This window comes from Mus musculus, chromosome 4 (assembly GCF_000001635.26).
Source record: "Mus musculus strain C57BL/6J chromosome 4, GRCm38.p6 C57BL/6J".
Lineage (NCBI taxonomy): Eukaryota > Metazoa > Chordata > Mammalia > Rodentia > Muridae > Mus > Mus musculus.
The window spans coordinates 122,851,120-122,874,987 of NC_000070.6; the positions used below are offsets into that span (position 1 = coordinate 122,851,120).

The 23,868-nt window shown below is 44.2% G+C and overlaps 2 protein-coding genes across 6 annotated transcripts in view; one reads left to right on the top strand and one right to left on the bottom strand.

Annotated features, from left to right (window-relative positions):
• The window catches only part of Ppt1 (palmitoyl-protein thioesterase 1), a 23,099-nt gene extending 15,043 nt beyond the window's left edge, over positions 1-8,056 (top strand). The window contains exons 6-9 of one of the 2 annotated variants that reach the window (NM_008917.3): positions 2,472-2,562; positions 3,261-3,359; positions 4,687-4,758; positions 6,391-8,056. In NM_008917.3, coding sequence (NP_032943.2) covers positions 2,472-2,562; positions 3,261-3,359; positions 4,687-4,758; positions 6,391-6,513 — 385 coding nt within the window. In that variant the 3' untranslated portion in view covers positions 6,514-8,056. The remainder of the gene's footprint in view (positions 1-2,471; positions 2,563-3,260; positions 3,360-4,686; positions 4,759-6,390) is intronic. The other variant, XR_376299.4, reaches the window with a different exon arrangement.
• The window catches only part of Cap1 (CAP, adenylate cyclase-associated protein 1 (yeast)), a 27,029-nt gene continuing 11,089 nt past the window's right edge, over positions 7,929-23,868 (bottom strand). For 2 of the 4 annotated variants that reach the window (NM_001358036.1, NM_001301067.2), the window contains exons 2-13: positions 21,213-21,334; positions 20,278-20,378; positions 18,575-18,652; positions 16,534-16,677; positions 16,366-16,451; positions 14,051-14,156; positions 13,462-13,639; positions 11,782-11,966; positions 11,504-11,627; positions 11,286-11,368; positions 10,815-10,958; positions 7,929-9,098 (exon numbers count right to left, since the gene is read on the bottom strand). In NM_001358036.1, coding sequence (NP_001344965.1) covers positions 9,015-9,098; positions 10,815-10,958; positions 11,286-11,368; positions 11,504-11,627; positions 11,782-11,966; positions 13,462-13,639; positions 14,051-14,156; positions 16,366-16,451; positions 16,534-16,677; positions 18,575-18,652; positions 20,278-20,378; positions 21,213-21,324 — 1,425 coding nt within the window. In that variant the 5' untranslated portion in view covers positions 21,325-21,334 and the 3' untranslated portion in view covers positions 7,929-9,014. Of the gene's footprint in view, positions 9,099-10,814; positions 10,959-11,285; positions 11,369-11,503; positions 11,628-11,781; positions 11,967-13,461; positions 13,640-14,050; positions 14,157-16,365; positions 16,452-16,533; positions 16,678-18,574; positions 18,653-20,277; positions 20,379-21,212; positions 21,338-23,868 lie in introns of all 4 variants that reach the window. The other 2 variants (NM_007598.5, NM_001358035.1) reach the window with 1 other exon arrangement.

The following is a 23,868-nucleotide window of genomic DNA, read 5'->3' on the forward strand; positions in this document are numbered from 1 at the left end:
CTCAACAGCCGGTAGGTAGCACAGACTGACTTTTAGGCCACCATTTAATTTCGGTCGGGTCGTTTGCTTTTTCTTTTTTAAGAAAGAGCCTCATCTGCACAGGTGGCCAATAGGACACAAAATGGTGGGAAAGCATGGGAAAGTTTCTTTCTGCCTTCATGCAGGTTACCTTTTGTATAGGAGAAGATGACCACAAGGCAACCAAATCTAACCAAACTTAAACAGGCATTGCTGGGGCCCGGGAAGTGGCTGAATGTTTAAATGCTTGCTGTGCAAGCATCCAGAGCAGGTTCAGGTTGCCAGCACCTACATGCATAGCTGACTGCAGTATCTACGACCCCAGCCCTAGGAGGCAGAAAGAAGGTGATTCTGGGAAGTTGCTGTCCAGCCAGCCTATCACACTGTCCTAAGGACTATGGTGCAGTGATAGAGGACACCTGGTGTGAGTCTCCACAAGAATAACAGGATCACCCACACATAAACCTATATGAACACATGCATATATATACCCACACATATACACTGAAGTAAATAAATGGAATTCCCTAACAGTTTGGTTCCCAAAGCCTCAAAGAGCATGGTGGTTCACACCTGTAATGCCAGAAGAGCTCAGGAGAATTATTGCAAGTTTGAGGACCCCACTGGCTACAGATGGAGGACCAGGCCAGTCAAAGTTACATAGCAAGAGCTTTCCTGATAAAACAAACCAAAAAAGTCAAGTGTGGTGGTATATGCCTGTACAGTGTTAATCCTAACACTGGGGACACAGAGGCAGGAAGAGCATCTATTTGAGTATATCCTGGGCTACATAGTGAAACTGTCTCAAAACACCAAAGTATAACTTAGATCAGTTAGCCTTTCCCAATCTACTTCTCAGTGGTACAAGTAAGTAGTGAGAGTATACACTGGTTCTCCTTCTGTTTCACAAACCTCGTCCCCCTCCCCCTTCCTCTCTCCCTCCTCCTCCTCCTCTTCCTCCCAGGCCCCTCTGCTTCTGCCTATCCTCAGGCCTCCTCTGGGCTGTACCACTTACATCAAGCTCCTTGCAGTGGGATGTCCCTGTATCTTCCTGTCCTCTCCTCTTAGCTGTCTCATTTTGATGGCAAAAGCTTAGGTGATGATCAGCTTCATGCTCATCCTTAGTCATCGGCCTCCTGAAATTCTAGGCCACTGAAATTCTGGGTCACAAATTTGGACCCAGCTTGACTGGGGCCAAAGACTTTCCTCACCGTCACTTTGCATTATTGAGCGAGCCATGATCAATCACCCGGGAAAGTTGTGTGATGTTTTTACCCCCCACCCCCTGCAGTCTTCTCACCACTCCAGCCTCTAGCACAGCTTGTCTCACACCCTGTATGGGCTAGCAGACCCTTAGTATAGAGTATCTTACTGTCTTATCAAGGGCCTTAGGATCCTATGGGGGGAAAGTAGTGAGCAGCAGTACTGATGGTAGGTAGTATTTTATATGTGTTCACAGTCTATCTGTGTTTGCAGAGCTGAGGATCAAACCCAGAGTCGTGTGCAGGTCAGACAAATACTATTATCTGGGAACTATACCTTTAACCCTGAATTTTATTTATTTATATACTAGATATTTTTCTTCTCTGTTTGGGTGTTTTATTAGCATGTATGTATGCACACCATGTGCAGGCCTGGTGCCCAGGAAGCCAGAAAGTGGCACTGGATCCCCAGGAACTGCAGTTATAGATGGTTGTGAGCCACCATGCGAGTAGGGAGAGATCAAACCCAGATCCTCTGGAGGAGCAGCCAGTACTCTTAACCACTGAGCCATTTCTTCAGCTCCTAGCCCTTAATTTTTAAGTATCAGTGAAGTTAAACATTTTAGGACTTCCAAATACTTTTTTTTTTTCACGACAGGGTCTCATATTAGCCCAGACTGACCTCAGACTTGCTCTGTAGCTGAAGATAACCTTGAACTTCTGAACCCTATGCCTCTACCTCCCATGTGCTGCTACTACAGGCAGCCACCACCACATCTGGCTCCAAACACATTTATCAACAGATTGGAAAGGGTCATTCTGATAACTGGTAGTCACTCTGAGCTGGCTCAGCCTCCATTCCAGCCTGAGGAAGACGAGGAAAAGGATAACAATGGAGAGGAAGAGACAAAAGGCGGCTGAGTCTTATAGGATAAAGAGGAAGCAAAGGAGAGTGGGAGAAGTGGAACTGTGAGAAGGGACAGCCTAGACCACCATATTAGAAGGTCAAATATTGATGAATCTCTTCCCCAATTCTTCGGCCTTTCTGTATCTGCCAAATGGCCTGTCGTTCTCCCAGCAAGATATTTTGTTGACAGGTCTAAGAAGTATTCCCTATTAGAAGGTTAGACCTGGGACTTCAGGCTTTGGTTTTTCATCCTTTTGAAGTCTCTTGGTTGCCTAGACACTGGAGTATGTTCCAGGCATACTGACTGAAAGCACCCAGTCACCTTCATTCCTTCTCTTTCTCAGCCTGGTGCAAGCACAGTACTGGCATGACCCTATCAAGGAGAGTGTGTACCGAAACTACAGCATCTTCTTGGCAGACATAAATCAAGAGAGGGTAAGAGCCCAAATAGGCTCCCATGGCTAGACCTTCCTTTCTGGCCATCAGAAATCAGCAGTGGCTAGTTACAAAAAAATACCCTGAGCAGAAGCCAGGAACCATGGGTTTTGTTTGTGTGTGGCAGTGCTCACTGAGTTTCAGTTCCTTTCAGGGTGGCTGGGCTGGAACTCATCTGACTCTCCTCCTCCCTGAAGTCCCCCCCCCCTTCCTTTATGTTGACATATTACAATAGGTGGCAAGCTGGGCAATGTGGAAATTTACAGCTGCTGTCTTCACAAACGACATTCTTCCAGGTGGGGCCCTTTAGAGCGGGTTTTCTCAGAAAAGACTTACTTGAGAGACTCAGGGAAGGGCATAGACTGTGCCCAGGCATGAGCATGGTTTGGGACATTCTGGTAAACTTAACGGTTCATTTTATATGATGGCCAGCTTGAGGGTGTTTGTTGTTTTAAGCAAAAAAAAAAAAAAGTTGAAGCAGATAACAAACAGAACAAAGGACAGAATCAAATGCCAGCGCCACCCAGAATTCTTCTTATTTTGTCATGTTTGAAGCCTATGACCTAAATGAGTAAGGTATATAGAGAGAGAGTGGACAGAACCCAGCCCATGGCTGATGACATGCCAGTCAGACAGGTTTTAAGGAAAGGCTGAACTTGACAATAGTGACCCTGCATGACTGTCCCCTCTAATTCCAGTGTGTCAATGAGTCCTACAAGAAGAACCTGATGGCCCTCAAGAAGTTTGTGATGGTGAAATTCTTTAATGATTCCATTGTGGACCCTGTCGACTCTGAGGTGAGACATGTCCACAGAGTACCAAGAGATTGTAGGAGGTCAATGATTCTGACCATAGCTGCTTTGTGGGCAAAACCTGGTCTCACAGCCAGCCTTCACCTGTGAACAAGGTGTCCCATAAATGAGATACCAAATCGGCTGCAATCCCCTAGTTGTACCGAGAAATTTATGAAAAAGTTATGTGGTTACATTCTGTGGAGGAAGGGCTTATGGGCCTGCCTTGATTCAGAATGACCAATCTTTCCAGCTTCGTCACCTCTATTTTAGTACTTGGAATGTCTTAAGCCTCTCTCACATGCCTTGTCTTTTGAGAGCTTCTCCCTGGCTTCTCCATCCGACTACTCCTGTTCTTTGTTCAGGCCACATACATCGTTCCTCTAGGACACCATCCCTACTCCCAGATTTTGGTTCCCTCCTTTTGGAAGGGTCCTCGTAGTTTGGTCTAGCCTTGAACCCAAAGTGATCCTTCTCACCCTCTTGAGTGCCAGGATGACAGGTGTGAGAAACCGCCAGCTGCTTCTGCATTTGAAGCCACAAACTGAAGCTCTGTCCACACTGTCAGATCACAGGGGAAGAGGGGAAGGCAGCCTAGGGGCCAAATTTCACTATATTTTTGAATGGCCTGTGAGCTCAGAATTTCTACATATATAGAGAAAACATTTACAATATTTTATCTGTGAACACTATTTGAAAGCCAAATTTCCATGTCTATACAAGCCTTTCATTAGAAAAGCCCTACTCTCTTCTCACACACTCTGTTGCTCCTTTTGTGTCATGGTGGCAAGTGAGTAGCCACAACCATGTTGATATAATCTGGCCTCAACAGAAGTCTACTGACCCAGTGCTATACAATGAATTGGTTCTGTGCCTTCTAGACTAGGAGGCTTCATGGGAAGGGGGCTTGTGTATTCACCCTTGAATGATTGGGGCAGCACAGGGACTTTCAGGGCTGATACACTCAAGGAAGGAAACACAAGTTCCAGAGATATGGAAAATTTTAGGATTAGCTCATCCCTTGGGATTGACCTTTAAAATGAGCTAACTCAAGACACATCTTTATGTTATGCATGATGACACATGCCTATAGCTCTAGCATTCAAGAGGCTCAGACAGATAGCCTGCGAGGTCAAAACCAACCTAGGCTACACAAGTGAGTTCCAGGTCACCTAAACCAAAAACCCCCTTCCCATTCTTCCTTCTTGCTTGCTGTCAGATCTATTACAATGTTCATTTTGCTGGTAGTTTTAGGTACTAGCTAGCCTCAAATGATTTTTGCAAGTGTGCTGGGTGCATGATCTGACCTGGCTTTCTTCCTTCTCTCCTGAAGTGGTTTGGATTTTACAGAAGTGGCCAAGCTAAGGAAACCATTCCCCTCCAGGAGAGCACTCTATACACAGAGGTAACGGAGGGACAGATCTGCTGTGGGAGGTTGAAACTATTTCTCTCCACCCTGGTTCCTGGAGCTGCTGTGTTTCATGGAGCTAGACTCCTGCCTTGTCTGTCCTAGAGCACTAAGAGCTTACAAGCTGTCTAACTAAGGTCATAGTAGGCTGTTTTCACACCAACTTCCTGGGTGCTGATTTCTACATAGGTACTAGATCCTAAGACCTCTTGCTCATGGTTTTTAAACACACAAGAGAAACATCAACTCTGAGGTTTTACTTTGGAAGAAAAGGTTTGGAACTAGCTTCCCTTGCGAGTTGTTTACTACAACTCCCAGAAGCCCCTAAGTAAATGCAGACATGGGCGAGGTTTTATGTCATGGCAGCCATGAGGTGTGGATTCTGGCAGTCTAAGGGTATGCCTCAGTGGTAGAAATGAGCTTAGCATACAGGATGACTGGGGTTTGTGCCCCAGCACCAAGAGTAAACCTGTCAATCTGCATTGACAAGGGGAAACTCCTTCGCCAGTCTCTCAACGGGGGCTGTCAGGCATCCTGTCTAGCAGTAGGTCCTGTATCTCAAGCAGAAGTTGCAGTGTCTCACCACATGCAGTTATTGCTTGCCATAAACTGGAGATGGACACACAAATGCCCAAGTACCATATCGAAACCACCTTTTATTACAGCCCCCCTGCCCCAATTTCAGAGGTGCGCTTTCCTCCACATTTTTGGTTTGGTTTGGTTTTTGTTTTTTTTCATGTGTGTGGTGTCCTGGTTTGGATGAAATAGAAATAAAGGGAAGCTAGGTTCTGGCAGCTTTGGAAATTACAGCCAAGATCTTCCTTATCATGAAATTCAAACCCAGGGTAGTCAAGAAGTGGCACTGTCCTTGCATGCTAGATCTTCTCTTCTCAGCAAAAGCCTGACACCTTGGCTACTGGGGGATGACACTGTAAGATTCTAACACATCCCAAGTTCATTATCCTAAGAATCAGCTATGTTGGATATTAAACATTATTTTCTCCTGACTTTGGCTCAGCTCTTGTTCACTATGATGTTGTGTGCCAGTTTTGCTTGCCCCGCTGCTTTTCAGGAAGCTGACTTATAGGCACTGGGGTACAGCTCAGGAGCAGGCCCTGGGTTGACTTCTAGCATCTTGCTGGAGTTGAGGGGGTGGGATGAGGCAGAACATAAGTAGAACAATTCAACAGTATTTTTCTTTTTTTAAAAAAGATAGCATGTAGCCCCTGAATGTCCTGGCTAGCCTTGAAACCACAGAGATCCACCAGCCTCTGCCTCCCAAATGGTGGAATTAAAGGGGCCTGACACAATGTTGGCCTTGCACATGTAAATCTATTGCTTAGAAGCAAACTGAAGGAACCAGTTTAAAACATGCTTATAATCCTGGCACTCGAGTCTAAGGCAGGATTGCTACAATTTCGAGGCCAGCTAGAGCTGCAAAGCAAGACCCTGTCTCAAAAACAAACAAAACGAAGATCTGAAAGGGGGTGTCATCTTTTTTAACCGTGTACCTCTAGTTTAATACTGAAGGGAAAGTGTGTATCTTGAGAGTAATTGTTAATATTCTACTGGGTTAGTCTAAAACCTTCAGTAAGCCTCTTGGATTCATTATGTCCTTTCTCTCTACAGGACCGCCTGGGGCTAAAGAAAATGGACAAAGCAGGAAAGCTAGTGTTTCTGGCTAAGGAAGGGGACCATCTTCAAATATCTAAAGAATGGTTTACTGCCCACATCATACCTTTTCTTAAGTGAAGCCCTGGCACTTTATAGCAGAGTTCATGAAACCACAGCTCTTCCAAGCCATGTACATAGTTCATGCTCAGCCCTGAACTCTAATCTAGCCTGCAACCAGCCCTTCTCTCCTCTTATCATCTAACATACCCTACTTGGAAAGATCTAAGATCTCAATCTTATCCTTTGCCGCCTGCTATCACCATATGGTGTTGGATTCAAGTTTAATTAGCTAATAACCATGGAGATTGTTTTACAACTTTGTGATATGGTCAAGCTCCCGTTTAAGAAATGGGAGTCTGTTGTTGCAGATCAGTAATTGTGCCTAAAAGAGACAGAAGTGAAAAAGAGACAAGCTCTGAGGGCAAAACCCATACAAATTTGGAGCAAATAAAAGCCCAGGTCTGAGATGTTCACACAAGCAATTTCTCTGCACTGCTGTGTGGGCCGTGCATGATGTTTCCCCATCATTTCTTAAGACTGTTTTCCTGTGTAAGTGTTGCCCTCTAGAGGTACCTAGCAGTCACCCCACAAGCCTACCATCACGTCCCCTTCAGAGCTCACCTTGTATCCTTAATCCTCAGTAACAGAATTAGTCACACAGGGGGGAACTGCCAGCAGGGTTGCTTAGGAAAGGAAATGGACCTTCTCTTCTCTTCTCTTCTTTGAGACAGGGTTTCACTCACTTTGTAACCCTAGCTGGCCTGGAATTCACTATGTAGAGCAGACTGGTCTTGAACTCACAGTCACAGAGATCACCTGCCCCCTCTGCCTTTCAAGTACAGGGATTAAAGGCATGCATCACCACAGCCTACAGCAATGTGTGTCTTATATACTATGAGATAGTGAGGGAGTATAGAAGTGAAAACCAGGTGTCTGTTCTTGCCCTTAATATTATAAGTGGCATAAATGTCACACCATTGCAAAGAACGGGAGAAATAGTCTAAAAAGGTGGGGCTTTGGCATTCCTACCCTACATCCTATTTACCAGCATACATCAAACTGCTGCTGATTTGATTCCTCAAGAAAATGATTGGGGAATATTGTAGACTTCTTTTCCCTCCTATTAAACAGATGATAACTTTGATTGTTAAAGAAGAAACCACCCTGATCCCCCATTTCCTACAGTTGAGCATGGACTCCCTAGTGCCCATGCTGAGATCTCAGCATGTTCTAGATGGGTCCTCTAGAGCACGGGTTTGGAGAAATGACTGTTTTCATGAAAGCACCATTAGCACCACAGAATTCACCCACTGCCTGTTTTTCCTTTTCCTTTCTCAAACCTACTCAAATAAAAGGATGAGGGTTAAGGGCAGGAAGTGGGAGGATCTAAAAATAGTTTTGAGATTGTCTTTAAAAATAATAAAGAGTAGTTTCTTATACTTGGTATCATTTTCAGTATTTTCACATCTCTGTACTGAAAACATCAGGTGAATAACTAAACAAGTTTGGTATTAACTTTATTCTATTTTCTGTATAATTTTAAGTACATAAAGGTTTATTTCCACAGGCCTCAGGTAATGGGCAGAAGTCACAGGACAATCTTTCTTCCTCTTTTCCCACCAAAAAAAAAAAAAAAAAAAAAAAAAAATAGGAAAGGAAAGGTTGCATATTTTGGTCAGTGTGTCCTAGAGGGAGCACTGGGATTTTGCAATGCTGTGCAAGATTCTGATGTAAGTCGAGACCTAAACAGCCGCCGTGGAGGTCATAGTCCTAGTCAGGTTCCTGCGCAGAGGCCCTAAGCTGCCGAGTGACAAGCAGAAGGGTGAGTGGAGGCAATGACAGTCATCTGGCAGGGAGGAGGAACGCCAGACTCCTTGGAATGCTGTGGTGGTTTTCTTTAAAGTTGTTCCCCATGGGAATCAAGGCAGTCATCCCAGGGGGTGGGGGGAAAGGGTTTAAGACTTCCTTCCTCAGAAAAGGACACTGCTACTGTACTGCAGCTGCAAGGGAATGCCTGCTATGTTGTGGTTGATGCTGACCCAGGATGGAATGCAGATGAAGGATGCTTTTAGGAAACAAGTCTGCTTGGAATGCTGGGTGGCAATCCTTAGCTTTTGGTCGAGTGGAAGCCTGGCCTCACTTGTCAACAATGAAAACTAGGTTGGTTAGAACCTAATAGACTCCCTGGCTCCTGCCCCCCATGCTCACTGTTAGGAGAATAGTGTGCATTCTGATGTTTGGTTCCAGGGTGTTGTGAACCCTCAGGGACTGATTGTTGGTAGAATGACCCCCAAAGCTGAAAGCTTCGGTGCCCCAGTCTGGGCCTGAAGCTCTGTAAGCTCAGCCTGTGGTGCAGCTGCGCTGATGCCGAGAAGCTGCACCTTCCGGTGAAGATCCACTGACCTGCTGTCCCGCCCGTCTCAGCCTGAGGTATATTTCAGTGAAGGCAGGTAGCTGGGCTTCTCAGAGCAGAGAAGCAGTTTAAGAGCAGAAAGGTAGAGGAAATCTAGAAAAGAACCGTCTCCATACAGATGTATCCCATGGTGTGAAGGGAGAGGGCACAGGACCCATGTATTTGCTTATCCAGCGATTTCTGTCACTGTGGTGACCAACTTCTGTCCGTTCCACAGGGTCTTGAACTGCTCGGGGACTGGGAACTCGTTCTGCAAAAAGGAAGTAACAGGATGATGGGGCTGGAGAGATGACTCAGTGGTTAAGATCACTGACTGCTCTTCCTGAGTTCAATTCTCAGCAACCACATGGTAGCTCACAACCATCTGTAATGGGATCTGATGCCCTCTTCTGGTGTGTCTGAAGAGAGTGACGGTGTACTCACATATGAAATTCCTAGCCAAATGGATGGACCTGGAGGGCATCATCCTGAGTGAGGTAACCCATTCACAAAGGAACTCACACAGTATGTACTCACTGGTAAGTGGATATTAGCCCAAAACTTAGGATACCCAAGATATAAGATATAATCTGCTAAACGCATGAAACTCAAGAAGAATGAAGACCAAAGTGTGGACACTGTGCCCCTTCTTAGAATTGGGAACAAAACACCCATGGAAGGAGTTACAGAGACAAAATTTGGAGCTGTGACGAAAGGATGGACCATCTAGAGACTGGCATATCCAGGGATCCACCCCATAATCAGCTTCCAAACGCTGACACCATTGCATACACTAGCAAGATTTTGCTGAAAGGACCCAGATAGAGCTGTCTCTTGTGAGACTATGCCGGGGCCTAGCCAACACAGAAGTGGATGATCACAGTCAGTTGGTGGATGGATCACAGGGCTCCCAATGGAGGAGCTACAGAAAGTACCCAAGGAGCTAAAGGGATCTGCAACCCTATAGGTGGAACAACATTATGAACTAACCAGTACCCCGGAGCTCTTGACTCTAGCTGCATAAGTATCAAAAGATGGCCTAGTCGGCCATCACTGGAAAGAGAGGCCCATTGGACACACAAACTTTATATGCCCTGGTACAGGGGAACGCCAGGGCCAAGAAAATGGGAATGGGTGGGTAGGGAAGTGGGGGGGAGGGTATGGGGGACTTTTGGGATAGCATTGGAAATGTAATTGAGGAAAATACGTAATAAAAAAATATTAAAAAGTAAAAAATAAATTAATTAATTAAATTAAATTAAATTGAAAAAAAAAAGAGCACTTGCTCTTAACTTGAGCTACTCATGTAGTGGCTCAGAACCATTTGTAATTCCAGTCCCAGGTAACCGGGCACACATAGGAGTGAGACAAGCTTAACCTCCCAGCCATGCTGCTTGCACTGTGCACTGTTCACTGTTGAGAGATCTGTGGTCCTGGACAGACTTAGCTCTAGACAACAGCCTGATTTGGGGGGTTAGTCTTATTCTTACTGAACTATGAAAGGCAGGAATGACCCTCCCTCCCTCCCTCCCTCCCTCTGGAGCTCCCTTCATGGACTACCTGGCTTCTATATGTATTGTTGAGATTTACCTACAAAATGCCAATATCCACCAAATAGTTTTCTCTAATTCAATAAGTATTCAGTCCTGTTTCAGTTGTCTGAGACAGAGTAGGAAGATTTCTGAGTTTGAGGCCTACCCGGGTTATGTGGTAAGACCCTATATGGAATACAGGTGTATATCAACAGTCCCAGATTATTCTGTTTATAATGTCATATTCCTCAGGGATATAGCTTAGTGGGAAGAATGCTTGCCTAGCATGCACAAGTCCTGGGTTCAATCTCCAACAGCAAAGAAGCAATCCTGGGCTACATGGCTATATCTCAGCACTTAGGAGGCAGAGGCAGGAGAATCACCAATGAGCTCCAGGCCAGCCTGGGATACAAGAGACACTGTGGAAGGAAGGATAGGAAAGGAAGAAAACTTACAAAATCACCGCCTTCGGTAGGAATGAGGACATTCATCTCAGAAGATTTGGCACTGACTATCTCACAGTCCAGGGAGTTCTTGCTCAGGTAAGCATGGCAGCCATCTGTTTTGTTAATGGAAATGGTTGGCACTTTTCCCATCACCTGCAGAAAAAAAAAACAAAAAAACAAAAAAAAAAAACTGAGTTCCAGCACGTATGAGCAGACTAAGCTGCAGAATATTCACCGTTTTAAGTGATTACACTACTTCACAAAAGCCCCCAGTGCACACCAATATTACAAACTGGGGATGGGCTGGGCTAGGTCCTGGAAAGAGCTCCCTTAAAGAGCCAACTTCTGCCACATCCAAAGTAGCTCAGCTTACAGGCTTTGGAGAATCAGATTCCTGCCCAAGGAACATCTGCGAGTCTGCTGTGTCTCTCTCAATTAATTCTTCAGGGACCAAAAGGAGAAGCCAAGACATCAAGTTACCTGAACTTTGACATCCCTACTATTGATTATCTCCACAATGCCCACCACGTCATCAAACACCAGGCCAAGCTTCTTACAGTTATCTAGAAGAAAGGAAGCAGGTCAGCAGTGGGACTGAAAAGGCTAAGTGGTGTAAGAATTTACAAAGATGTGGGAAGAGGCTCTAACCCTCTCCGGCTGCAGGTCAGAACCTGCCTAGGGCAGCAAGGGGGACTCACCTACTGTAATGGAGTTAATTTTGCCCTTGATTTGCAATGTTGTGTTGACACACTTGTAGATGTAAGCCACCTGCTTCAGCTCAGTGTCATCGATCACCAGGTTGGAAACATTCTCCTGGTTTTCCTGATGAAGACACACCCAGGATTCTTACCACAAAGGTCACATCATCCCAAACCTTTGTTCTCCCACCAAGAGCCAGACCCCCGCACTCTTCAGCTAAGCTCTGCTGAAAGCCTTCTTCCTAGTCCCTTCCCGGAGTCAGGCTGCTTTAACTCACCACTCTCCATTTCTTGCCTTCCAGTTCCAGCAGAGCTGGTTCCTTCTTTGTGGCTGGTTTGGGGGAGGGGCTAGTTTGGGGTTTAGGTGCAGAGAATGGTTTGGGGCCACTCCGAACTGGACCACTCTGAGCTTTCAGGGCAGGGTTCTTGTGAGTCTTCATGTCATCAGATACATGTTTCAGGGCTGTAAGAACACACCACAGCTACCTCGTTCCTGCTCTTCATACCAGAGCTTCGGGCTGAGGCAATAAACAAGGTCTGCTATTACTAGTCCTTAGCAGAAACTTCAAAGCAAGAACTCAAGCTCTTGAGAGACCATCTTGCAAACCTTTGGAGAACTGCTTTTATGGTTTCACTTGTCCTCTAAGTTATATAGTTTTATTTAAAAAAAAAAAATGTATGTGTTGAAGGTGAGGAAGGAGCAAGGATATGTAAATGCACAAAAATACATCTAGAAAGGTATGTAATATATACACACAGAATGTATGTGATAATAGAAAGGGGAAAGTACATCACAGTGAAAATTCAGTGGAAAGAAAGCTAGCCCTCCTAACCACGTGTTGGCACTTGCCGTTTCCTACCTTTCTCTTAGCATGTATTAATTACACACACCGCTGTGCTCCGCTGTCATTCTTCATACACGGATAGAATGTGTTTGTTCATCTTCACCCCATTACCTTCTCTTGCTCCCCTTCCTCCCCCAACAAGTCCCCTGCTACTTCATGTCTCTGTGTGAGACAGTGAGTTTCATCAGGCATGAAACTTACAGGAGCATGGGGAAGAGGTTATTTACTGGATCTCTTCTGTCACCTAGGCTCTACTCATACAGCTAACAGCCATTTCCCTTAATGCTGAATATTTCTCTAAGTACACCACTACTGGCTACTATAAATAACAGGGTACATTCTTAGTCAATAAGTCAAGTAAGAATTCCACTAGTGAGGTATAGAAGTGCCGACTTTTTCTGTAATGGTGGGTCCCTATTTGGCAAACTTCCCATGTGACAAGTATACATCCTGAGAAGTTAGCATCCCAACACAATGACTTCAGAGACCATGTGGAACTGTACCACGGGCTCCAGGAAAACTGCAGCACTGTGAGCTGGCTAATAAGGTGCCCTGTACATACTACTTAATGACTTCACTGTCATTACCCATGTTCAATGTCTACTTCTTAAAGTTACGTACTTAGTTATGAATTTATTGTAGGGCGGAGAGAGTAGTCAGGGGACAACTTGCAGGAGCTGGATCTCTCCTTCCACCAACTTGGTTTCGGGGGTCAAACTCAAATCATCAATCAGGCTTGGTGGTATGCACCTTTACCCACTGAGCCAGCTGCCCTTTCCTGAAAGTTATTATTGTAGATAGGAGGAACTCATGCTAGTGTGCATGTGCCTATCCTGTGAGAGGACAGACAAAGCAGTAGTCAGTTTTTCTTCATTTTTTGTGGCTTCCAGGGCCTGAACTCAGAGACTACAAGGCTTGGCCTACAAACATCTTTTTATCTACTGAGCTATCTCACTGGCCTGTCAGTCACCAAACTTAAGTTTGATGTCCCTTTAGACACCCCCAAATGAATGTTGCCACATGCAAGCCAGGGTTCTGGTTTAGACTAGTGTCTGGTTGATGAAATCTAATGGAATCATTTGCTTTAACAACTGCCCATGCCAAAATACTCACCATGTGTGATGCTTTCCCCCTGATTAATCTGTGCAAACAGTGCTGAGCGTGATGCAGAGTCGTCAGAACCAGAACTGGTAGAGATTGGGGGAGGAGGCGGGCCCGGTGGGGGAGGAGGTGGGCCTGATCCCACAGAGGGTCCAGATGGCAATCCACTCAGTTCTTTTGCCACAGGCCCCTGAGCAGAAATGCAAGAATATAGTCATACACTCCTTAACCTCTGTATTGTTCTTTATTTGCTGTGGACTGTGTATTTATTATAGCATTTAACTTGTTAATTTATAATAGGGATCTGTCTTTGTATTTTTAAAATTGACTTTATAACTTACTCTTATTTTAATGTGTGTAAGTATTTTGCCTACATGCATGCCTGTGTCCCACAGGTGCACCTGGTAATTAAGGAGGACAGAAGAGAGTGTTGGAGTTATAGACAATTGTGAGCTGCCCTGTGGGCACAGGAATTAAACCAGGTCAGCCAGAGCTCTTAAATGCTGGACCATCTATCTCCACAGCATTCCTTTTCTGGCCTTGGTGATTTAAGTCTCCTATCCTGGAGAGAGGAAGAGGGAGAGAAGGAAAACACACTAACCGTCTTGCTCCAGGCCAGGCCAGTAGTATGAAACTCCTTGATGTAAGCCTGCAGCTCCGTCCATATACTCAAGTAAGCTCTGACCCAGTCCACATGCTTCTTATCCCTGCAAAAATTAAGAATTTGAGTATGGTACTAACTCCAGAACCCATCCTGCCCATTGGCTCACATCCTCCTGCTGTGGCATTTCCTAGGCTCTGCTCAGTGGCAGCTTCCCTAGCATCAAAAATATCTTTTTAATTAGTTTATGTGTATGGGTGTTTTGCCTACAAGTATATCTATATGCCATGTGTTTGTCTGATGTCTGAGGAGGCCAGGGTAGGGTGTTGGATCCCCGAACTGGAGTTATAGATGCTTGTGGCTGTTGGGAATCAAAGCAGGGTCCTCTATAGAAGCAGTGAGGCTCATAACTGCTTAGCCATCTCTCTATCTCATTAGTGATGTTTTTTTAAAGAAGAGACCAAGCTGGCCATGGTGGTGCACACCTTGATTCCAGTGCTTGGAGGTAGAGGAAGTGGATCTCTGAGTTCGAGGCCAGCCCAACCTGATCTACAGAGGGAGTTCCAGGACAGCCAGGGCTATGAAGACAGACCGTGCCTCAAAACAAATAAACAAGCAAACAAACAAACAAACATCTTACCGTCTTACTCTAATTAGACCAAACTCCAGCAGAGCATGGACATTGGATTACATGTTTATTTTTGACAGCAGTGTTTATCAATGTTTTTGTTAGGACCAATTTTTTGTTTTTCCAAAATACACCATAAGCAGAACCTAACAGCAAAGTTGTTAAAAACATTTGTGTAGGAAGCCACAGTAAAACCAAGATTAGTGAAGCATTGCCATGGGATTGAGGGACTCCATGAGCCCAGTGCCTTGTGTCAAAATATGCTCCCAACTAAAAGTGTTTCTTTAAGAGAAAACCATCAGCTGTGCAATAGTGGCACATGCCTTATCCCAGCACTCAGGAGACAGAAGCAGGTAGACTGAAAGCCAGCCTGGTCTACAGATGGAGTTCCAGGACAGCCAGGGCTACACACAGAGAAACACTGTCTCAAAAAACAAATATAAACAAACAAAAAAAGAAAGAGAGAGATTGGGGGGTCAACAATCAGCATTTGTTATAGAAGGTACATTGCATTGTAAGTAGACTAATCCTTCTCTTTGTAAACGTTAGCTGGAAGGTTCTGTGATTACTTAGCCCAAGGCCTAATTTCTTCAGCTATAAATGATAGGGTAAATTCCAAAGAGGGTCTGAGTAATTCCAGGCATCTAGAAGGATTTTTAAAAGTGTGTGGTGGTGTGGGACACATTACACACAAATGAAGGCTTATTTCTTACACAGCTTCATCAAATGTCTGCTGACTAATGATGTCTGGAGAGTTATACAGCTAAGTAACTGTAGTCACTCCAATTCAAAATTAGCAATAGAGAAGTCATTTAGGACTAGCATGATTATGTGGATAGAACACAAAGACTCCCTTTCTTCATACAGGTCCTGGCTAGGCAGCCTGTCAGTTTACCTGAACACATGAATATACAAGGCACTTTACTTCATTAAGTCCGACTGACCCCTTTGTCATAGCACTGTTGAGACACAGCAACAGAAGAACAAAATCTGATACAAACAAGCAACTTAAAAATCTGGAGAGATGGCTACATAGATAAGAGCAGTAGCTGCTCTTTCAGGGGGACCCTGTGTCAATTCCTAGCACTCACATGGCATCTCACAAGATCTATAACTCCAGTTCCAGAGGAGTGACACAGTGCATAGATTTACACCCAAGCCAAAAAATAAAAAACCTTACACATAATAATAATAATAATAATAATAATAATACAGTAATTTTTTAAAAGAAACTTCAAAAGTATTAATCCATTTTACCTCTAACATGACCCCCTTAACCTGGGCGGGGAAACTAAAGAGCACCTAGCATTCAGAGTCAAAATGGAGGGGCTGGTGAGATGGCTCAGTGGGTAAGAGCACCCGACTGCTCTTCCGAAGGTCCAGAGTTCAAATCCCAGCAACCACATGGTGGCTCACAACCATCCGTAACAAGATCTGACTCCCTCTTCTGGTGTGTCTGAAGACAGCTACAGTGTACTTACATATAATAATAAATAAATAAATCTTTAAAAAAAAAAAAAAAAAGAAATGGAAGCAGAAATATTTCCTGCTTGCAAATGCAGTTTCTATGAGATGAGATCTACCAAGTTTCCACGAAACAGCCTTGAAGTGAGAAGACCAACACAGAGGTCACTCCAGGAGGTGACATCTACATTTGTCCTGCCCCCTGGGGAAAGGCTAGACTCACACATCTCTGTACTCCTTGAGGACACGATTTGTGTAAAACATGGCCGCGTCATTCATCTCTTTCACAAAGGGGCCAGGTTTCGCAGCCTGTAGAGGAAGAAGCAGCCAGTGACACATAGTCTCTGCAGCCATACCTCCTTCCCTGCTTACATCCTCCCCTCCGTCTTACCAGAGCCACCCAGCCCAAGGCCTGGATGCTTTCACTGACAGCAGATAGATGATTAAAAAACTTGCTGCCTCGGTTCTTCTCCCGGAAGGTTATAACTTCTTGGATCTGCTCCGAGATAGGTGCCAACAAATCAGAAAGTTTATTCTAGGAGAGATGGGAAACAACTATGGTTAGTATTTCTTTTTTTTTTTTTTTTTTTTTTTTTCCATTTTTTATTAGGTATTTAACTCATTTACATTTCCAATGCTATACCAAAAGTCCCCCATATCCACCCACCCCCACTCCCCTGCCCACCCACTCCCCCTTTTTGGCCCTGGTATTCCCCTGTACTGGGGCATATAATAGTATTTCTATATATGCAGACCAACTGTTGACTCTGAAGGCAAGTGATTCCCCCTCTTCAGTTTATAGGGACAATATTCTATGTAGTCTAGAATCCAGAATACTCCTGCCTCGGCTCCCAAGTGTTGAAATTATAACCATGTACCCAAAGCATGGCAATGGGAGAATTTGTTATGGCCTATAATGAACACCTAGGTAAACTTTGTATCCACCCCACCATGACTCACCATGACTCACATGACTAAGATACTGCTCATATCCTTCCTCTGCATAAAGTTTCAAGTCCTCAAGAGAGACTTTGTGCTTAAAACCTATATTCTGTATTTGAAAAGCCCCTCCCTCCATTCAAACCACTTGTCTCTTTTCTGACTCACCAATAGAAGATACAGCTTATTTTTGTTCCTTATGCTCTTTCTCCACTTATCTAAATAACTTCATGAGCTTTTAGCTTTTAGCTTCATGTGGCAGCTTTTTTACCCCAGCTGCCACAGCTTCTGTATCATATGTCAATATAACCCATCTCGATACCTTACCATACAACACTGCAAACTATCCCCAGACCCACATATGTCCTTCCTTTCCCTTGTTTCTCTGTAAGACAGGGTCTCTCTCATGCAGTCCAGGCTGCTGTGTATGTAGCCGAGGATGACTTTAACGCCTCCTGATTTCTCTCTCCACTTCCCAAATGCTAGGATTAAAGGTATACTACCAAACCTAGTGCTTGTTTTTCTGTTAACTTTTCAAAGGCCAGAGCTTTGTCTCAGTTCTCCTTTGTCCTCAATGCACCCTGAGCCACACAGCAGCTGCTTAGTAGAGATCTGGTGATTCAAATGCAGTCCGTGATGCTGCCATTCAAAGCCACTGAGCAAAATGGATGTGCCTTGTGTTCCCACTTTTTGATCCTCCCTTCAAAACTAGGTTTCCTAACCATGTCAGTTCTCAGGTCCTGTGTGCACAGTCTAACGAGAAGTGTGAAAACTTCTCTAAAGTACTAATCAGTGAATATTTGTTCCCCCAAAAAACTTCATTTCCATACACTGGAGGAAATCAGCCTATAGTCTGTGGTTTTGCTAACCTTAGTCTAAAATATGACAGTGTCTCAGCTATTTTATTCATCTAGGGAAGTATGAACTTGGAGAGAAGACAGAGATACAACACTCTCGTCACTCAAGACAGATATTTAAATTATCTGCATTGTTTCCACAGACTTAGGCATGACAAGGATCAAGGATTTTATTTATTTCAGCCTTAGCAGGAAGACTTGTTTTAGCATCTTCTGTGATCAAGAAAACCTAAGACAAGTTAATAATCTTTCCTTCTAAGAAAGTTCTCATTTCTCTAACTTAACTTTCCATAGCAGATAGCAGAAAATGTTGAAATAAGAGTCAAGCTAAAGGGAGGGTAAGGGATGAAGGCAGTCCCAGTATCAAAGGCTTAGGATCCCCACCACAGCTGTGCCACCTGTCAAACACCAAAGCTGCCTGACAGAAGCAGCGACATCCCAGGGGCAACTAAAGTAATGAACAAAATGACAGAAAACAAAAAGTCATTGGGGACTGGTAACTACCCAAGGCACAGTCCCATGGGGCACTTGAGTGCTTTTATGTCTGTACACTGCTGTGTGTTATTGTAGCACGCTGTGACAGCCTCTTGGAAATTTCTGAGCATCAGAGCAAGCGCAACTATCTAGTAAACTTACACCAGCTGGCTGCTGGCACTGAGAAGCTGTAGCCAGGAGAGCTCGCTCCAACTTCAGGCCTGTGTGGACCATCTCCGCCTGCAGGAAAAAACAATCTGCTGTCCATGACACATGACATTAAGGATAACCTGAAACTTACACATCCACAAGCCCTCCATGTTGTCTGACTCGTGCATTCCAGAGTTCAGGGACTGATACCAGAATCACATTCACTATCGTTCCTGTTGGAACTGTCAAGGACAAATAGCCAGAACTGAAAATGAAGATAGCCCATCTTAGGTGAAGGCAAGTTAGTGAGTTCAGATGAAGTACTTTTGGGATCTATCTGTTTGGATTTTTGCTGGGGGTGGGGGTTGTTTGTTTGTTGAGGTACTAGGGATAGAATCCAAGGCTTTTGAATGGTACAAAAAATATTCTACCACTGAGGTAATAAGTGTAGCCCAGGCCCAAGTAAAATTTGCTTAAATTTACTTTTATTTTTATTCAAGTATCTCTGTGCATATGCCAGTTTAGGCCAGCAGAGGGTGTCAGATCCCCTGAACTGGAGCCATGAAGCACCTGAAGTGGGTGCTGGGAAGAGAGCTCAAGACATCTGCAAGAGCATCTCTCCAGCTCCTTATTTTATTTTTAGATGTTTTGAGACAGGATCTTAAATGTGTGACATCCTCAGGCCATAGTCTCCCAAGACTAAAATGACAGGCAGGAGCTACCACACTGCAGCTAGACTTGTACTTTCAGAGATAAAAGTGACATATGTTTAAAAAACTTTTTCGGGGGGCTGGAGAGGGCTCAGCAGTTAAGAACACAAGCTGTTCTTCCACGGGACTCAGAGTTGGTTCTCATCACCCATCATGGCTCACACCATCTGTAACTCTACTTCTAGGGGATTCAATGTCCTCTTCTGGCCTCTCTGGGCACCATGCACACAACTGGTATATGGACATGCATGCAGGGAAAACACACAGACATATAGAATTTTTTTAAAGGTTGCTTAAATTCTTTTTCAAATGTTATACAATTGTCTGAAGTAAAAAATATACCACCATTCCCCTACCAATGGAAAGTCCCAGTGCTCCACAGAGTCCCCACCTCTCAGACACTGCCAACGGCTAGTGTATAAGGGGCTCAGGGTCAGTTAGAAAGAGCCTAAATATGGTTACTGTTTATAAATGATCATTCCGTGCTGGGCTCCAGAAGAGATGCAGAGTGTCAGTGAGTGTGGGATGCAGGTGGTGGTGACAGTGTAGGAGGCAGAGCATGAAGGGAAGTGGGAGGACAGGCATCTGTCATTGCCTACCTCATTCTCGCAGGGGCTAAATGTGAAAGTAATCCATATTAGCATAACTAATAACTACCATCCTCGGTTTATAGGTGCTAAGTCACGAAAGTGATTCTTTTGAATAAGCCACCCTCCACTTGGTTACATAACATTAAGATAAGACTGCCAGGACCTTCTCCACCACAAAGATGAACACAGTTGTATTTTATGACCAAACAAGCTTTGTCATAAAAGAAACACACAGAATATGTAATAAAACAGGAGACCTAGAAAAATGAACCCCATTTCTGTTCCTGGACCAATAAAGGAAGAAGAAAAGGAGTCAGGGGGCTCCCGGACGCCCCTATGATGAGGGTGAAGAGATGTGAAGAAAAGCTTCCAGTCCTTAAATAGGAGGAGAAAGAAAGGGCCCCCGTGTCCTTACGTGTTTCTGCACATCTCCCCCGATCTCCTTACTCATCTTCAAGTACTCTGCCACGGGATTGGCAAGCAGCGAGTCAAATGCTTGCACATATGGAACTGCTCCTGGGGAAGGCAAACACACGCAATAGGAGAATCAAAGAGACACTGAGTGATGTGTACTGGCACTTACGTGGTCATCAGAGGACAACTTCAGGTATCAGTCCTTCCTGCCTTCTACTTTGACAGCATGCCTTCCTGTTCACCACTACACACACCTGGCTACGTAGTCCACGAGGTTCCCGGACTCTCCTGTCCTTGCACACAGGAGCACTGGGATTACAGACACATGCTACTGTGTTCAGCATTAAGAGGGTTCTGTGGATCTGAACTCGGGCAGGCCATCAAGCTTGTACGGCAAGCACTTACTTAACCCAATGAGCCAGGTCCCCAGACAGAAGAGCCAATGAGACCCAGTGCACAGAAAACTAGAGCAGGAGTCGAACAGCAGGGCTCTGTCTCTAAGCCCATCACTAACTGAATCCATGACATCCTTACTCTCTGGGCTTAATGTTCTTCATCTATAAATTGAAAATAAACACGAAAATCCTTCAAGATACCTTTCATCTCTAACATTCTATGTTTGGCTAGTGTATAGGCAAAATGGATAATTGTCCCAATCACTTAGAGAGAAAAAACTAGTTTCACTTGTCATCTGACAGAATGACTAGTCATTCTGCTAAAGAAAGGACAGGAAACATCACACAAGCAGGAAGTTCTTGTGTTAAAATTACTTAACCACAGGGAGGTCTGCACCAAGTCACTTCCTTCCTTATCTGTTCGCAGGAGATGAGCTACCTACATTAGTCTGGGAGGTGAGCTCCAAAGAAGAAAGTTCACCAGGACAGAAATACTAGGCCAGGATCACACAGAGCGAGCACCCCACTGGGTCTGGCTTACCTTTTGAAGGGCTGTCTCCATATCCACAGTGCATGTCTGAAGTATGTGACACTGCCTCCAGGCGGCCCACTGCCCTCTCCAATCTTTCTACAAGATTTTGCATGTCAGCCATAATGTTCCACCTGCTGAAACAGATCAAATGTCTTATGTTATTTTAATATTATACTACATGAGGTGAGGAAGATGCCAAATCCATAGAACAGGGTAATTTAGTAATAAAATACAGGGGGAAAGTCATCTAGAGCATTTGCAAAACCATGCAGACTTCATTAAGTAAGAAAACTACACAGGAAAAAGTGTTCACTAATGCAAATCTTACTCAAATACTTGGGGACTTGGTATATACTAACAAATATTTGTGTAGGAGTTTAGAATTTACAAAGTAGGCCATACATGTTTTCTCAGGTTAAACCTCCCTACAACTATTTGGGATAATTACTATACTCCTTTTCGGGGAGGGGAGGTTTAGCCCAGGTCTTCATCAATGTTAGGTAAGCATTCTACCACTGAGTCATACCCTCAACCAATTACAATACACTTAAAACAGAAATTTAATTTTTAGTAACATTTAATAACTTGTCTCTAGTCACACACTAGTCACCACAGAAGCCAACACTCAAGCCTCCAAGCTCTATGTTCAATATGGTTTCCACCCCACCCCCAACTCCCCGTCTACAGTAGGACATCACATACCAAGATAAATACCATCCTCACTAACTTCTTACTGAGGGTGGGGAGAGGGTATTTAACTAATAGCCACCGAACAAGCTGGGAAAAAGCTGAAGGTGACAGAAGCTGCAGACAGAGAGGCATGGAGTTTCAGAGGCTGAACGCATCAGCTGGGAGATCAGATAAGGGTATCGTGAAGCTGCCATCTGAGCCAAGCTCATACGGGAATGGGTGGGGTCTGGCTATGCAGCCAAGGAAACCACAGACCTGAAAGCTTGCTATACACTTTTCAGAGAGTACCTTACCTGAACCAGCCTCATTCACTGTCTAAGAGTAAGAGTAAGCTCCAAGAGAAGAGCAAAGAATGGTTATCTAAGTTGACCCTACTCTACTCGCCCTTCTAGACCACTAACTACCAGGCTGGTTAGGTAGAAGGTGTGCAGGATTTATTTATGAACCTATACACATTATGAAACCACAGAAGAACAAGGATCCTGACAGGTGCTTGGACTACACACCCAAGTGTGAAGCATTGCCTATCAGCACCTGTACAAGGTAACTGTGATTGCAGAATTTCAGTTAAAGCCTTGACTTATAGTCTGATTCATCAAACATTAGGTAATTCAAGTAACTGAAGCTGATGGGACTCAGTGACTCCAACAACAATTAGAATCTTCCCCAAAACGATAGATAGCATGCCAGCGTATCTCACTCTTCCACATTAGCTTCCCTGTGCAGGAGATAAGCAGCTCACCAGACAATACAATCTCTGTTCATCTTCTCTATGTGCAGGTTCTATCTCTCTGAATCCAGTCACTTGTTACCAAGTGTTATTTACGAGTGCCAGTGGGGGAGCAGGGGGGAATAATAATAATAATAATAATAATAATAATAATAATAAACGTGAGAAACCACCTTTTCTGTTTCCTGAGCTGAAGCAGCAGCAGGAGCCTCTGGGTCTATTCCTAGTCACATGGGAACAGACCTGGGACAGCAAGACCATCAAACAATATACATTCTACTTCTTTGATCCAGTCTGGGTACTGGCCAGGGCAGACTCACATGTAATCCACACTATAAATCTAGGGGAATAAACTAAATCCCAAAGCTACCATCCATGCAAAGCACTCAGTCCTGCTATATAACATGCTCTGTCACACATAAAGGCAGGCAGTGAAGCCAGAGCTAACATAGAAACTTCGATACAAACTGTGTAGGACAGTACATGCTACCACAGCTGTGAAAACTAAAGGCATTTCATCTTAAGACTTACTTTTATTTTACATGAATGGGTGTTTGCATACAAGTCTGTCTGTGTATTTTTTATATATGGATGGCCCACAGAACCAGAAGAGGGGGTCAGATCTGGAACTGAAGCCGCCTTATGGGTGGATAAATTGAACTCAGGTCTTCAGGTAGTACAGCCACGGCTCTTAACCACTGCGAGCAGTGCTGGGGAAGAGGAGGCATGGTATTTGTTGGAGGTGCCTTGGGGACAGCCAGGTTTAGATGTCTAGATGGGAGCTGGATCTAAGATTCTGAATCCCACAAGAATGGCTTGACTTGAATATGCTGCTCTGAGGTCTCCATCTCTCCAGCCCTGACAACTAATTTTAAAATTTTAATAAGTTTTAGGGGCTGAAAAGAAGCATCTATGGTTTAAAAAATAAATTAAAAAATTACCAACCCTCAGAGAACCTGAGCTCTGTTCCTAACATCCACTTCAGGGAACTCACAACCACCTACAATTCCAACTCCAGGAGATCTAATGACTTCTGGCCTCTGGGACACTTACATTTACATGCAGATACTCATACAAATACACATAATTTTAAAAAATAAATCTTGTAACTCCCAAATTGCTAAAGATGATGCTGAACTCCAAATCCTCCTGCTTCTACCTCCCATGTGCTAAAAATACAGGTATGAACACCTTACCTGGATAAAACTACCATTTATAGCTCATTTCTTCCTACCACTAACCAAA